The sequence below is a fragment of the Gallus gallus genome, chromosome Z (genome assembly GCF_016699485.2).
Source record: "Gallus gallus isolate bGalGal1 chromosome Z, bGalGal1.mat.broiler.GRCg7b, whole genome shotgun sequence".
NCBI classification, from domain to species: domain Eukaryota; kingdom Metazoa; phylum Chordata; class Aves; order Galliformes; family Phasianidae; genus Gallus; species Gallus gallus.
The window spans coordinates 18,731,270-18,748,278 of NC_052572.1; the positions used below are offsets into that span (position 1 = coordinate 18,731,270).

The 17,009-nt window shown below is 41.5% G+C and overlaps 1 protein-coding gene across 2 annotated transcripts in view; it reads left to right on the forward strand.

The window, feature by feature from the left end:
* Window positions 1-17,009, forward strand: part of RAB3C (RAB3C, member RAS oncogene family) — a 144,593-nt gene that overhangs the window by 117,518 nt on the left and 10,066 nt on the right. For both annotated transcript variants that reach the window (XM_015277588.4, XM_003642948.6), the window contains exon 4: window positions 6,522-6,646. In XM_015277588.4, the coding sequence (XP_015133074.1) occupies window positions 6,522-6,646 (125 nt within the window). The remainder of the gene's footprint in view (window positions 1-6,521; window positions 6,647-17,009) is intronic.

The window sequence follows — 17,009 nt, forward strand, 5'->3', positions numbered from 1 at the left end:
GGGTCTCACATGAGCAGAGTAGAGGGGCAGAATCACCTCCCTGTCCCTGCTTGTCATGTTTCTCTTGATGCAACCCAGGGTATACTTGGCCTTCTGGGCTGCAAACACACATTGTTGAGTCACTGAGTCATTGTTGACTCATGTTGAGTCTTTCATAACTGACACCCCCAAATCCTTCTTCTCAGGGCTGCTCTCAAGCCCTTCTCCCAACCTGTGCTTGGGATTGCCCCAAGCCAGATGCAGGACCTTGCAGTTGGCCTTGTTGAACTTCATGAGGTTGGCATGGGCCCACCTCTCAAGCCTGTCCGGATCCCTATGGAGGGCATCCTTTACCTCTAGCATGTCAAATACACAACTCAGCTTTGTGTCATCTGTAAACTTGCTAAGGGTGCACTTGAGCCAACTGTCACAACTACTCATCACTAGTCTCCACTTGGACATTAAGCCACTGACCACAAACTCTCTGAGTGTGACTATGCAGCCATTCCTTATCCAGAAAGTGGTCCATCCATCAAATCCATTTTTCTCCAACTTGCCAACCACGATATTGTGTGGTAGAGTATCAAACACTTAGCACAAGTCCAGGTAGATGACATCAGTTGCTCTTCCTTTATCCGCCAAAGCTGTAACTCCATCATAAAAGGCCACCGAGTTTGTCAGGCACGACTTTTCCCCGGTGAAGCTGTGTTGGTTACCAGCAATCACCTCATCTTTATTTTCCATGTGCCCTAGTAGGGCCTTCAGGACAATCTGCTCCATGATCCTGCCTGGCACAGAAGCGAGACTGACTCGCCTGCAGTTCTCTGGACCTTCTTTTTTTCCCTTCTTAAAAATTGGGCAGTGTGGCTAGAGCCCTCAGCAGTGAAGAGTGAGGCAAAGAAGTAATTGTGCATTGTGCACCTCAGCTTTTTCTGTATCCCTCGTGAGCATGTCTTCAGTTTCCTTCCAGAGAGGGCCGATATCTTCCTTGGCCTTCCTTTTAACACTGATATACCTGTAGAATTTATTCTTGTTCTCTTTTATGTCTCTGGCTAGACTAAATTCTACCTGGGTTTTAGTTTTCCTAACCTAATACATATAATAACACATATAAATAAATATTTAACATATATATAACATGTATAAATTTATATTTACATATACATACACAGGTATGTGTGCGTAAGTTGCTTCAAAATTAATGCCTCCTACTTATTTCTTTGGAAAGCACAACAGATACAGTGAGAACAATAACAGTATTTGATAGAACAAATTCTCAGCACAAAACAGTTTTTCAACATAATCACCACTGTTAGCTACACATTTTTGCCAGTGTGAGTAAGAGCCTGCATGCTGTGTTCATAAAAATCTGCACTGGTGGAGGTGACCCACTGTTGCTGTCACCACTGCTGAAACGCACCGCCCACCACCTCATTGTGCTCACATCCACTGCTTGGGCTCCAGAAACATTAAGCAAGCATTGAAGTGTCAGTGGGTGCCATTTGTTCTGCATGGAGGAATTCAGTTACACGCTTTTGCTTCATGAACACTTCCATGTCAGACACCATTCTGTCAGACTGCCCCTCTGCTGCCATCTGTCACACTCTGATGGAATATTAGCAGGAAGGTTCAATGGCTACTGCTGTATCGACAACATCTGCCTCTGATGTCAAGGGCCAAATTCAGATTTTAGAGCAGCCCTCATACATGGCTGGCCACGCAGATCATAGACAACACACAGAGCACTCCCATGGCAAAGCAGGATGGAGGTCCACTAGCAACGATATGTATGGGTATACATATATATATACATATGTGTGTGATGTGGATTCCTCTGTCAACTGTGCACAGTCACAAACTGTCTGATAGCTACTCCTGGGCATGCTCTTCCCAGCTGCTGGCACCTGAAGGAGCCTCTGATGCCCCAGCCCCATTTTAGCAGGTGCATACCATTTGTACAGAGGCAGACACATAGCTGGACAGGACTTTTCTGGCTACACACAGTGAAGTTTCCCTTAGAGATACCCCTTGCTCCCAGGCTACCTAACCTACTTGCCAGCTGGCCTGGCTCAAACTTCACCAGTCCATTCTTTGCACCTCCTCCTCCACATCCCATCGTGTTCTGCACCCCCACTGAGACCAAATGCATCAGCCCATAGGGATTGGTTTTAGACCAGGACAGTAGGGCTGAGGCACTTCTGAGAGAGGTGTGGAGCTAGTATTTCTTCTTCTGAATCCTTAGTTTGCGTTCCTGCCTGTCTTTGTACACCTGTGCTCCTCTGGGCTTGTGTAGGTGCATGTCTGACAGGCCGATGGCTCCTGGGATAAGCCTGTGAGCAGCCAGGGCCAGGATATTCTTTGGGCTCTTCAGTCTTCCACTGCTTCCCTGTGCTACTTTCTGAATGTGCAGATGAGTTTTTATCACATAATTTAACACTAACAAATGAGCCCGTACAACAGTAACTTCACAGTGGTGAGGCTCTGTGCTAGTGACCTTGCCTTGCAGCATTGCAGCCACACATCTGACTGGGGCTGGGTGTTTGTGAACCACACTCCACACTGTGCAAAGCTCTTGCATGTTCAGAGGTGCAAGATTACCCTGAATCTCAAAGGTTAGCCTCCTACTTTATTTTATTTTATTTTTTTGAAACATTTGTTCTTTTGTTGTTGTTTTCAGTATCCCTACTAGGACCAAGTTCTTCATTCAACTGATTCTTTTGCAGAGCTCAAGCAGAGTCTAACCTGAGAATGGGCATGTGCCTTTGAGCTCATACCTCTCATACAGTGTGCTGCAATATAGATCTTTTACAGACTGTTTCACCTCAGTCATGAAGGCATGTTTCACTATGCTTGGTAATCGCTATAAATGACAGTCAGGGTGGGGTTTTTTTTGCCAGACTTGGAGGAGGTTGTGCATGATAATACTGTCTTGAGTCTTTGTAATTGTGTTCACCATTTTAAGCATTGTAATACTCACTTTGAAACCTGTATGCTCATTAAAAATGAGGTAACAGTAGATAAATGGCTTTGCCTAGGCAACACTGCTTTTATTCTCTCCAGTAAATGACAGAAGTGGCAGCAATACAAAATCCTGTTGAACACTATTGATCTAATAAGCAATATTGAGAATATTTCTGAAAGAAAAATACCTTGTGAACTAGTGAGAATTACAAGGCATTTCCTAGGAGCAGAAATAGGATGTACATATAAGCTATGAGCACTGTTTAACACTGCCTTTCCTTTGTTTTAAACAAAGTGTGATTGAAAAACTGTCTTTTGAACATCCTCTTCAGACAGGATTTCAGTCCATCAAACAAAGCAAAAAGCATCCATCTTATCTTTGGTAATCTTCTGTCATAGTAGTCCAAGCCACCTTTGGAGATTTATTGATGTAACTTTACAGTATTTTGAACTATTACAGCAAAATACAATGTTGTTTTAGGGTGAAAAAATAGCTTTTACTTAGCATTCAGCAAGTACTCTTCTGATAAGGATTATGGCAGAATAGTACTGGGAGAAAAAGACTTGTGTAGATCACTGAAAGTAATGGATCATTGAATTCCTGCATTAATCTGCCCCTCTGGTGTCTATACATTATAAAAATTCAGGCGTGTTGCAGATTGTCTGCATACCGGACAACTAGAATGTGAAAGATTTACAGGGTAAATTACTATTGACATACACCAGGGCAGTGAGACTGAACAAGAATTGCTGTATTCAGCTAACTGCAAACATCAGCTTTGCCTTTTCATATCTTAAATCTTCCTGAGGCTAAAGTTCTTTACAAGGAGAATGTTTTGTGTTTTGGATTAATCAGAAGCCTCAGTCATTTGAAAGGACATATACGCGAGGAATCTCTTTTGTAAATGACCTGTGTGTTGGCTTTTGTAGAGAACTGTGGGCAAAAAATCCATAGAAGCCATTACTGGAAATGTATGTCTAGAAGAAAACATAACAGTGATAAGCCTATTATACTCTGAATCCATGCTCCTGCTGATGTGGGATTGAGTGGGGATATATTTGTCTGATTTTCACAGTCAGTCAGATGTATGCTTGCACTACAGAGTCCTTTTCAAAACATGAGCCTTTGGAATCATTATCAAAGACAAGATCTCTTTTCCTGTTGCTTAGAAAAATCCCACAACTAGATGATTAATGGCTGTTTATGAGGGTGGATAGTGATAGGACAAGGGGGAATGGTCTTAAACTGAGACAGGGGAGGTTTAGGAAGAAGTTTTTCACACAGAGGGTGGTGACACACTGGAACAGGTTGCCCAAGGAGGCAGTGGATGCCCCATCCCTGGAGGCATTCAAGGCCAGGCTGGATGTGGCTCTGTACAGCCTGATCTGGTGGTTGGCGACCCTGCCCATAGCAGGGGGGTTGAAACTCGATGATCTTTGCGGTCCTTTTCAACCCAGGCCAAAAAACAACAACAACAACAACAACAACAACAACAAAAACTGAGATGTTAGAAAACCAGATAGATATGTCTGTATGTCTGAGAACAGAATAAATGGCCTTGGTAATGAGAAGCATTTGAATGCACAGGACCATAATTCACATAATGAAAAATCACAGCTGGCTTTGGTAAAATGACGTGTTTTATATTCTTAAGCAAAAAAAAACTGCAGAAGGTTAAGTAGAACAGAAGTCTGCAAAACAAGGTAAAATGAATTCTCTTTACATTGCTGTGAAAATATTCTCCAGGACATGAGTCTTCATTTATCAGTTTATGATATTTCACCTTTGCAGATGTGGTGATTTCTCAGTGATGGCAGCTAAGCTTTGCCACGCTGCTCTCTCACTCTCCCTTCTCAATAGAACAGAAAGAAAAAATATGAAAATATTACAGAATATGCTATTGATTCCTTCTGTGAAGTTTAATACTTTTACTGTATATTTTGCTTCTGAAACTACTTCAATTTCCTGCAAAGTTGCTATGGTGACAAATGTAATTCTAGTTAAAATATAGTAATAATCCTCTTTTCCTTAACCACAAATTTCTGAAGAGCTCAGCATGATTTCATAAGTGCATTTTTGCTAAAAGGAATGCACGGTGCCCTTTTTTCTAAGCAGTTCTATCTTTAGTGGAAGTGTAAATGGAAGTCTGACCTCTCTTTTTTCACAGTACCTTAAGATAGCTCACTCAAATTATTACAATTTTTTAACAGAATTATAATACCACACTGTACATTTCTTCAATGAAAGATCTGGGCAGGCCCAAGGGAACAATCTGCAATAAAAAGAAATGGAGCAGGGCTTGCATCATCTTTTTCTGGTAATTCTGGTGAAGTAGAACAATACTAAAGTCAGTGTGACCCTTCCATTTCAAACTGCTCTTCCCTGCAGAACAGGCCCATTGCACATGGCTGGAGGCAGCTGCAGCAGGCTGCTTCAGTTCATGCCAGCAGGCCATTGATGTTGGGCATGAGTACAAAGATGGCCTGAGGCAGCTTTTGCCTACATCCATCCCTCTTGACTCATGATAAGCACAGACAGATGGGAAGATACAATCCGTATCTCTCTTTAAGCATCTCTTCATTTCTCTCCCATTTGATCCTATAGGGGGAGAAGACTATTAACACCCTACCAAGAACTTGAGACAGAATGTAAAGCCAGGTGTGGTCAACTCCAAGACAAAGTGTAAGCACTTAGAGCAATCTTACTGCTCCCTGTGCTGTATTCAGGGACAGGTGTGGCTCTCAGTTAGAAGGTGCTGCCAGCAGCATCACTCCCAACTGAGCACTGCAGTCTTGGCATGAAGCTTTCCTTCCTACAGAGCAGGTCTGAGTATCAGCAGAGCAGCTGAGTGGTGCTACAAGCATGCTCCTACGCTGCCCTTTAGCTACATCCCATTCACATTGCAGAAGAGAGCTTTGTAGGGTGTGCTGTTTTCAGCCCTCAAGGTCGTCATAGGGTTTTAAGGCCTGGGATACCTCTGTTCAGTTGTAGTCAAGATTGGAGCTTGAATAATTTAAACGGAAAGTAAGTTAATGTTCAATCTCAGCCCCTGACCATGGCTTAATGTACAACATGAATATTGCTGTCCTCCTGGAATATCAAAGAACTGCTATGGAATGTGCTGGAGAGAAACAGCAGAAGGAAGACAGAATGTCTTTGAAGTTTTGCTGATAAGTTTAGTTCCTAATTATAAAAGGTGAAAGATAAGATATGAATAAGCTACTGATTTTGTTTCAAGCCTCTGCTTTTAGATGATAAGGTTTGCATTAAAATGTGAAAATATTTTTTTTTAATTTGTGGGAGAAAGCGACACTGTTTCTTTCTAAAACTATAGGAAGAATATTGATGACAGGAGAAAATACTGAAAGACTGACTTGTTTTAACCTCAGAAGTTAAAGCTGTAATTCCTTGAAGATAATCCTTCATTTATTTGAGGTTCAGAATTAAACAGAATCGTGTTACCGTAGATGTCAAAATCAGTATTGTCTTTGTTTTCCTGATTACAGTTCTCTTTGAAATTGATTTAAGCGGAATTTGTTTTGCTTTGACTTATCTTTTTCTCTCTTGTATTGCTTTTCAGGTCAACTCAAATCAAAACGTACTCTTGGGATAATGCCCAGGTTATTTTGGTGGGTAACAAATGTGACATGGAGGATGAGCGGGTAATCTTCACTGAGAGAGGAAAACATTTAGCAGAGCAACTTGGTAAGGAAAAAAAATGACAAAAGCTTTATGACTGCTTGTAAGAATGCTCGAAGTAATCTCATTAATTGCTACTGTGCTTATAATGAAATGTTCACGAAACACTCACTGTACAGAAATACAGCTATACAGCACCTCCTTTTTGTTTCTGCAGGCGGAGGTCTAAGCTGTCTGTGATATCATTAAAACATTTAACATCATTAGAATAGACGTGTCCGGGGATGACCTTATGCAGAACAGTGACATGTCATCTAAAAGTGGCCATAAGATCAGTGCTGGCTCAGAGTCTGGCTTAGATTTAAGAAATTTGGCAAAACATTCCTTATGCTGCTCCTTAGGTAGGAAGAAAGTTGTCAGTTTTGTGACAAAATTATGTATGTGTGTATATATATATATATATATAATATGTCTCGGTAGTTATAGCCATAGGCAGATATGTTTTAGTGAAGGGAGACGTAAAACAAAAAAGTGGAGAGGAGAGGATAGACTAGAAATATTTTACTCTGATCAGCAGATAGATCTCCTGAGAAGCTGAACATATGGATTGTGGTTATCACAGCCAATAATCCCAAACAGAAAGACATCAATATCCAACTCCCAGTGCAGAACAGGTAGTTTACACAGGTGCAAATGAGATAAGACTCTTCCACAGAGTCTCCTTCTAGGAGGCGAATGTCCCCACAGAAAATTGCAGAACTGTGGACATCTCTGTTCTGTCGGATCCTGCTCAGCAGTGATACTCTTTCATAATGGCAAGTGTTTTGAGGGTGAGACTGGCCAGACTGTGACGAAAAGGTCCCCAAAGCATCGTACTACTATCCAGCCTGCTTTTTCTCCAAATCTGAATCTCTCTGGAGAGCATGCACAGCTGTTTTGCAAATCAGACCTTGCCAGTACTGGAGGTTAATTTCTGTGCTGTACCAGGCAGGGAATTGTTAGTATATTTAGATCTGACTATGGGAAAGGAACAGTCTGGCTTATTCTGGACAGTGTATATAACTGATCCCCTATTCACTATTTTTATATGGATGTTTTGGGAAGAGGGTGTTACAAGAGTGACATCTCACCTGTGTTAGCTATAATGTTAATTTCACAGCCTACTGATCTCAAAAAAAAAAAAAAAAAAAAAAAAGTTATAGCATTGTTCATCCCATCAAATAACTTCATCAAAATGGCTAATCTTCATATCACTTCTAACTCATTAAGCACTACATATGTGTAAAAGCACACCTCATAGGTGTCAAGAAAAAAAATTACCAGGAATTAAATAGTCCTTGAAAAGTGACAGAAGCAATTTAGCAACACGTTATATCCAGAAAAAAATTTTGAAGAACTGAGATTTTAATACTATGTGCAATAAAAACAAAATGGTTGCCATTACACGCTACTGTAACACTGATACCTTTCATTGCAGAAATCCCTACTGCACTGTATGTATATCTATAACCTCTTCTTCACTTTGGGAACATTTATAATGTTTATTCATTTCAGTAGAATCAAGGTAAATGTCTTCAGTGGGGAAAAAGATTACACAAAAAAGAAAAAAGAAAAAAAAGAAAAAGAGTGAAGGGGTAGATATCAAAACTCATGTTTCAGGTTTTAAAGCAAACACTAACTCCTGAGATTTAGAATTCAGTCTTCATCGAAGCAGATTAGACTGTAGTCCTGCCTTTATCTACTCTGGGGTTTTCCTGTCTCGGATACATGTCCTGTCCTATAACCTATCTCAAGGGTATGCTGGATAAATTGAGTCTTTGATACAGTATGTCATGTTCTGTACTCAGACTGCACACAAAAATTTTTATATTTTTTCTGTGCAGCTGTAATCATTTCTTAAATCTACCCAGTGACTGAGGGAGATGAGGTCAGGGAAGGCAGAGGAATGAGTCCCACTGAATTACATGGAAGCAATCTCACCAGTTTGAAGGGCACTGAGTTGTGTCACATATTTGGGACTTTCTTTTCTTTCTCTACCTGTGAGCTGATAACCATTCCTGCGGGCAAGTTTAAAAACAACAAACAAACAAAAAACAAACAAAAAAACAAAAAAACCAAAACCAATATGTTTTTTTTTTTTTTCTTTTGCGTCCAGCAAAACTTTAAGACTCTGAGCCCTTTGTATGGCATGATCCATACTGTTAACAACAACCACAATTACAAGTGAGCTTAATATATGTGAGTCCTATACAAAGAACAGGCTAGGAAACACCCTGTTCTCAAGTGAGTTTTTATTTTGAACCCTGATTTACTTGAAGTCACCTCAAGAATCAATATGTGCAAAACACAGGTTTTTAAAAGGTCAACACAAGAAAAGAAAAAGTGGGTGTTTAATGCCCTGGAAAACACAGTTAATAACTTCAGTTTCTGTTAGAAAATTGGGCCTCTTTGTGGCTGCTGAGCTCCATGAAAAGTGTGACCTTCAGTTGTATTGAAGAGGTATAATCAATCATTTCTTTAACTATCAGTACTGGTTTGTTTCTCAAGTGTAACTCTCAAACTGAGAACAGGTCTCAGTAACCTGCCACTGCTTGGCTAAAGTAGCCACGTATCTTGTGGTAGCTCCATGCAGCTCCCTCACAGTGATAATAGGAGTTCAGGAGAGATGTAGGGAATTGCTAACAAAACTGAATTTCTAAGAATTACACAAGAGAAATTTTCTAATCAAACCTGCCTTTGAAGGGAAATGAATAGAATGTTGATGACAACAAAATTTGTCTTATCTTCATTTGCATATTTCAAAGCTTTTTGTTAATGAAATATGGTCATCACTGGGCTCTGTCACCAAAGGTCATAGCTTCAAGCTGCTGACATCATCATCTATGGTAACAGCCAGAAGCAGGTGCACTGGGAATGGGCTTTTATAAAAGGGCAAGCAAACAGTCAACACTTACGTGCTGGAAGCATTTTAGTGAGAAAAATTTGAAATTTTCTTGAAAATCTTGTGAACGTACGCACATTTGCCAGCTGCGTTATTCACACGGCTTTTCTGAGACACTGAGCTCATGCATCTCAGATGAGTTCAAAGCTTCATAGCTTCATAAAAGTTTGGTGTCCCTTGTCAGAACAGAAATGAAAAGAATGACTCACAGATGGCATGATTTTCTTGATTCCTTTTATTTGTAATCGGTATGATGTATTGTGATCTACATTCTGGCAAAGGTTTAGCAGGCAGGGTTGTGTGCAGACCTTTGAATAGACACTGAGTAGCTGCACATGCAAATGAATAATTGCATATGTAGTTTAACATACGGTTTCCCCATTTACTTATACCACATTGCTGTGCCAGCATAGTGGGTGGATAATTTTCTATGTATTCTTGCCTGTGGTTGTTTATTTGCTTCTATACAATTAATACTTGCTATATATATGCTACAAGTTATTTAAACATTCATTAGCTTTTAATTAGAAGTTCTGCCATTAGTGTGTTAATTATATCCTCACGGCCACAGCTCCTAAGATTGATGCAGAAGTACAGTCCTGCTACCAGCCCAAGCCACGTTGTGCTCATGCAGCACCGGACACCAGGGGAATATTTCACAGTCTGCCCCAAACGTCTGTCCATCTTGGTCCTCTTGGTGCTATCTCACTTTTTAGGTTCAGGCTGGTTAAGTCTCTGGGAAACAGAGATGTTGTATGCTAGAAACATTGTCTGGAAGGGACCCCTGTTAACTACCTAGTGTGATGTCCTGCTAAAATACATTTCTGGCTGTGAGCTCTACTGAGCAGCTTTCAGGGAAGTGTTATTTCCACCAGTTTCTCCACCATGTTTCTTTCTTGCTGACACCCAGGGCCCTCAGGACTTGAGCAGCCAGTACTTCTGACCATGCCCTGAGGTGCACTTGCCTGCTTTGTAAATGTATCCGGCACAGCCTCCCCCAGAGGCCACCAAACACTGTCAGAAAACAAAATGAAATCGGTCCTTTCTAGGTGAGCTCTTGCATTTCCTTCTGCAAGGGAAGGCTGAAGCCATTTCACACCAAATTCAGTGCGCCTCCACAGCTTGTCATTCACAAAAATTGTATCCCTTAGATTTGACTTTAAAGTCAAAAGTGTTATCTTGTAAAAAAACTCTATTTTGCAAATTTGGTTCTTTCACTCCTTTGTCCATCCATTCTCCTGTCATCTCTTCTGGGCTATTTATTCCTTCTTGTCTTTATTTTCATCTTTTTCTTTCTTTCCTCTTCTTGATTCCCAGTAGTTTAAAAATAAACCCTACAAACAACAACAACAAAAAACAGAAAATTTCTCATTTCAAGCCAAACTCAGCCCACCTTGCCTTCTTTATTTTCATATTGCTCTTGGCTTGGGCATGAGGAGTGCGAGACCTGATTAGAGTGTAATTAGATTTCTTCTATTTAAATCCATTTAGAATCCCAGCAAGCACAAAAGCAGAGCACTTGTCAGTGCTTTATGCCTACGTGGTGTGTAACTCAGCACCCGGCCTTTCTGTGTGATCCTGCCAAGCCTGCATGACCAAGTCCACTGCTGAGAGGTGACAGGGACATGATCTGTTTTGAATCCTGCACAGCCTGAGCACAAGTCACCGGGTCTTGTGTCAGGTCTGGGGTGAGCCTCTATTTGCCGTGTGCACTGAGCACCAGCACTATTAGGCAGATGTGAATTAGGCAGCAACTGAAGAAACATTTTTAGGACTATAATTTTGGAATGTAAACTGGGAGTCAAGTGGGACTTGGAACCTCATCACGTGGCTTGGTATAACAGCAAGTTCTCTTTTGCCTTTATGGCTGGCTGGAGGCTTGGTGCAGAAGGGAGGGTCACTGGCAGCTTCAAGTGCATGGACATACGGTGTTGCCCAACTTTGCATTAAAAATGAAAATAATTGGGTTATGCAGGAATATGCCTCTTTCATATTTCCCCCCTTCACTGTTTTTTAGTTCTTTGTAAAAGGCAAGTGTTAATACCAGAAGGAGACAGACTGACAGCACTGAAAATCTCCAGTCTTCTGTTAAGTTACAGCACAAAAGGAACATTAGTAGAGCAATTAAAAGCTCAAAAGCGCCTGTCCCAGGATGTTTTCTATAGGGGGAAAATGCTAACCTGCTTTTCCTTTCAGGGACTTGATGATGCATTACAGGAGAGCTAGTTAATGACAAAGGGAAGCAAGATGCTATGTTTGCTCACCAAAAGTCTAAAGTCAATCAAGTCAACAAAGAAACAAAAAAATTATTTGCTACAAATTTACTTTAGTCATCCTTTTGCTTATTTATTTATTTATTTGTCGTTTGGCCACCCTTTATTTATTTATTTATTGTTTGGCCAAAGGATGGGCAAATGCTACAGCATTTCTGTTAGCAATGCTTATATTAGCTCTCATCAGAATTATGCTAAAGCATTGATCATTGCTGAAATAGAAATAACAAAGTCCAATTTGGGGCTTAATGTTGTTTTAATACTTTTCTTAATATAGCCTAGCCCACAGTCTTGTTTGGACAGAACAGGTCCCATCCACTAGGCCTGCAAAGCAGACCACAATGTAGGCAAGTCTTTCAGATAACTTGCAGTTGCAGGCAATGTTTGAACAACATTGGTGACTACCTGCTTTCAGCTCAGTTCCCCAGGAGAGATGACGTTTGCAATGATGCCGCATGTGCCTGTCTCTCTGTGTTGCTATTCGAGAGAGGGCTAGAGGTCTCTAAGACCTAAGCAGTTCTGAGGAAGTAGACAGCTGAGTGGAGGAGAAAGGTCATGCATTTGCCTTCTTTCACAGCCTACAATGTGAATGCAAAGCTTATTAGGTACTATTCATAGCAGGATTGAAGATAAGTGCCTGTCAGTGCCCCTTAGAACTGACCACAGGGTGCAGATGCAGGAAAACAAGGTATTAGCTCCTCTCCTTTATGCACCATGACTTCATTAAATGATTCATTCCCATAGTTTCCTGGACTATGCCAATTGCACACCACGGTGTTACAAAGGAAGCAGCTTCCTGCAGTCACTTCTTGTTCTGACATTGCACTGTTGTACTGTTCCTCAAAATACTGGGATGAACTGGAAAGAGCAGTACTAAAGAGCACAGTTCAACCTTGCCTGGAAGGAAGGATAGCTATAAGGGAAATGCAGCCTTGAAGATATGTTAAACATAGCATAACATCAGGGAGGATAAATAGAATTGTCTTTGTTATGGACAAACACTCTGAAACCAGAAGGTCTTTCTGATCAGCTGGTCAGATATTACCATACTGTTATCTGTGTTGTCCCTAAAATTTGCTAGTTAGCATGTCCTCTTGATGTCACATTTTTCAGAAATATGATAGTGTGCACAGTGTTCTTTCTTTTGCATGAAGCTCTTTCTTTTTCTTCCTTTTTTTTTTGAAAGCAGGCATAAACAAGTGCTAATGAGCGATGATGAAGGACCCTCTTTAGAGTCAGTACACATGCAAGGCAGAGAGAGAAGAAAATAAGTAAATTAGACTGTTCATTTGCTTCAGGGGTCCTAGTGAAACTATTCTACATGCACTATAGATCACCAGGTGAGCAACAGCAGTCCTGGTCAGACACTATTCCTGAAGCATGCCAGCTGTCTCTGAGTCAATGCCAGGGGGCAGAGGGTATAAAGGAAAGAGACAGAATAGTGGAAGGACAGCAGACTGAGTGAAACAACAAAAAAGGGATTTAAATGATGCACACACATTCATCTTCCACACGTCATGTTCATATACTCAGGAGGCACTTTGATATTTTGTATTTTCTCATTTTCACTTCCATTCTGCCTAATGTACCTATGTACAACTTGGGCTTTTTCATATATTTCCAGTAAAATGCTCTGCCTGATCTCATCCAGTTCTACAGTACAGATCATCATGGGTGTTAGGATCATGGCGTTCTTTGAGCTCTGCTGCCCTCAGTGTTGCCAGGGAGTTGCCTCACTTCACTTTCATGCTCGCACAGAAAGCCTTTCTTCTCAGTTAAAAATAAGCAGTAAGAAAAAAAATCCTGAAGACAGTACTAAAAGGCATAGATCTGAGGGCATAATGCACCAACATTTTAGGAACTCACAGTCTCTAAGTACTGCTAGCGAAGCGTTTGCAAAATGAGACAGGAAGAGAGCAGAGATGACCAGGAAAAATCTCTGCAAAATATCCTATAACAAAATGAAAAACAATCACAAATAAGGAGTTTTTGCATGTCCCATGAAGTATTTTTTCACACTCTCTGCTAGAAAAAATACCCCCTATCTTGCTGAAACCGTCTGACAGACATTCACCTCTGTTAAAAATTTATTTCTCTTAAAAAGAAATAAATAATGTCACTTGCATAAGGTAATACACACATGGGGAATTTAATTCCTTGCACAGGATGTTCTGGAGACTCTGGTCACATAATCATGTAGGTTGGAAAAGACCCTTTAGATCATCAAGTCCAACCATCCTCTTAACACTAGCAAGTCCACCATTAAATATTTCCCAAAGTTCCACACCCAGAAGTCTTGAATGCCTGTGGGGATGGCAAGTCCACCATATCCCTGTGCAGACTGTTGTAATGCTTTAGCAGCCTTTCTGTGAATAAATTCTTCTTGATATCCAACCTAAACCTTCCCTTGATCTACTTAAGGCCACTTCCACATGTTCTGTCACTTCTCGCTTGAGAAAAAGAGACAACACCAACCTCGCCATAGCCTCCTTTCTGGTAGCTGTAGAGAGCAATGAGGTCTCCCCTCTTTTTCACCAGACAAGATGACTCCTGTTCCCTCAGCTGCCACTCACAGTTCTTGTTTTCCAGTGCCTTCAGCAGCTCCGTTGCTTTTCTCTGAATGAGTTCTAGCACCTCCACATCCTACTTCTAGTGAGAAGCCCAAAACAGGGCACAGGACTTGAGGTACATTCTATATCACCAGGCCAAGGACAGAAGGACAATCACTTTTCAAGGCCTGCTGACCACATGATTTCTCATGCAGGCCAGGAGTCCTCTGGCCTTCTTGGGCAGCTGGATGCACAGCTGTCAGCTAGCACCACCAGGTCATTTTCTGCTGGGCAACGTTCCAGCCAAACTTCCCTAAGCCTACACCACCACAACTCAAGTGCCGCACCCAGCATTTAGCTTTGTTGAACACCAGAGAGCTGGATGCAGCCCACTGATGCAGCCTAGTCAGGTTCCTCTGCAGATCCTTCCTGCCCTTGAGCAGATCAGAGCTCTTCCCCAAGTTGGTATTATCTGCAAACTTAGTGAGTGTGAACTGATTCCCTCATCCAGATCGCTGATAAAGATATTAGAGAAAACTGGCCCCAGTCCTGAGCCCTGCAGGAATTTCTTCAGTTGTTTTAGATGAGACTCTCTGAACTGTTGTTCTGATGAATTCTTGTAATTCAGCTGATCCTATGGCTGCTCTCCAGTACATGCCAACAAGTTGAAAGTGATTATTTTAAAATGTGCAGGAAACATCTTTTAACTGACTACAAAAGACTGTTCTGTGTGACCCTTTCTGCATCTGCAAGAACAGTTTCCACAGAACGTCTACAATCACCTTATCTGTGTGCAACTGAATCTGTTCTACAGCAGGAAATGCTTGTGAGGAACCTATTGTCCATTTTCACCATTCAGAGTAGCTACCAACATATGTAAACATAGAAATAGTGCCTATCAACTGGTCTGTACACCGGCAGGGTTGCTTGAAGGAACCACCACCTGAGTGACTGGAATTTGTATCCGTACAGTTCTGATAAACAGTAAGTTCAGTACTTTGTTGTGGAGACAGGTGGGAGTTCAGTCACCTTCTCGTAGGTCAGAGCATTGTCTCAAGTCTGTGCATTGTCTCATCTTTGCAAGGTCAAGTTGGGAAGGTTCTGGATCACACAGGAAATGAAAAAGTAGACAGAGGCAATGTATACACAGGCATAGACTCATATCCAACTGTACCACTACTGTACCTATCATTTTCTTCTTGTAACAAATACATAACTGAATTCCACAGATTTCTCCACAGCTGTTTCTGTTTTTCTTTGAATAAATATATCTGTGCTTGAACGTGCCATAAGTCCCTATACTACTCTGGAAAAGAGGGTTTCCATTTTTCAGTGTAATGCAGAGCATCCTCACCATGGTAGCGGACCTGTTGTCTTCATCATGTCTGTGTTACAGTATTTTCTGACAACAATATCCTGTGTTCTTTGTGATCCTTTTCCTTCCAGTTTCTGCTTTCTCTGCCCAGATCACTTGTCTAGCTGTCTCACTTGCCATTTTATCATCATTTCTTATGCCAGCTATTCTGTGTTCCTGCCTTTAAAAACTGCTCAGCTTAGAGATTCGTTCTTCCTGGCATTTCAGAGGCCTTGGTGTTGTAGTTCTCAAGCATCCTCTAATTGTCCGTCAGCCTTTCTGCCCTATTGTCCTGCCTGTATACTTCTCTCTCTCCTCTTTCAGCTTACATTGCATCAAATAGCAAGGGCATAGTGCTATGCTATCCCTCTTTCCCACACATCAGATCACTGTTACTCATACAGTAAAGTGTAGGGTTTTCTTCTGCTTGAAAGGTGTTGGAGCTGGCAGGGAATGTAATAAATATCAAAGCAACACCCTTGCTGGGGGTTAGGCAGATTACAAGGCAGTGATCCTCTCTTTTCATTTCATACTCAGTTTCATCTCTTCCTATTTATTTGAAAAGAGGAGAAACATGCAGTGGGCACAAATTCTGACACATTACCCATGGGACCATGGGAGGTGACGGAGCTGGTTGATGATTAGCAGAGAGAGGTGTTATCTAGGCAGTAATAATGATATTCTGTCACAGCTGTGGCTTGTTTGTACTGTAAATACAATGTGATGTTTCCAGCAGCCAAGGGACTGACTCCAGATTTCATGCCATTTTATTGAAGTTGTGCCCGTACTGCAAACCAAGTGCTCCCGATTCAGCTTGCACAAGCGCAGCAAGCACCTTCCCTGGTCAGGGCAGCCTGATCAACACAAGTCAGGTTGCTCTCAGAGTCTGAGTGAGATAATGGCCTGCAGTCGTCTTCTTGGATTGTAGCACAGATACATCTTTGAAATCAAATCTAACCTCATTAGAACAGCTGCTTTCCTCCTGCTTCCTGTGCAGCAGATGGTAACAGCTGTGGGAAGATCTGACTGCACTGTTGTGGCACAGAGCCACAGCCGTGTTTCGACACAGAGCAGCAGAAATGTGCAGGACCTCCTTTTCACCCAAGCAGCTCCCGATAGATCTGAACAGTTTTCTGGAGCACTGAACAGTTTCATGGTGCGCTGTAGGAGCACTGAAGCCCTCAGCAAATAAGGCTGCAGTGGCTTTCCACATTTTCCTTCCACTTTAGAAGAAGGTGATGTGTAAGCCCAGCTAAACTATAGCAACCAAACAATTGGTTTGAGACTTAGATTAAAATCACCTTCCAATATA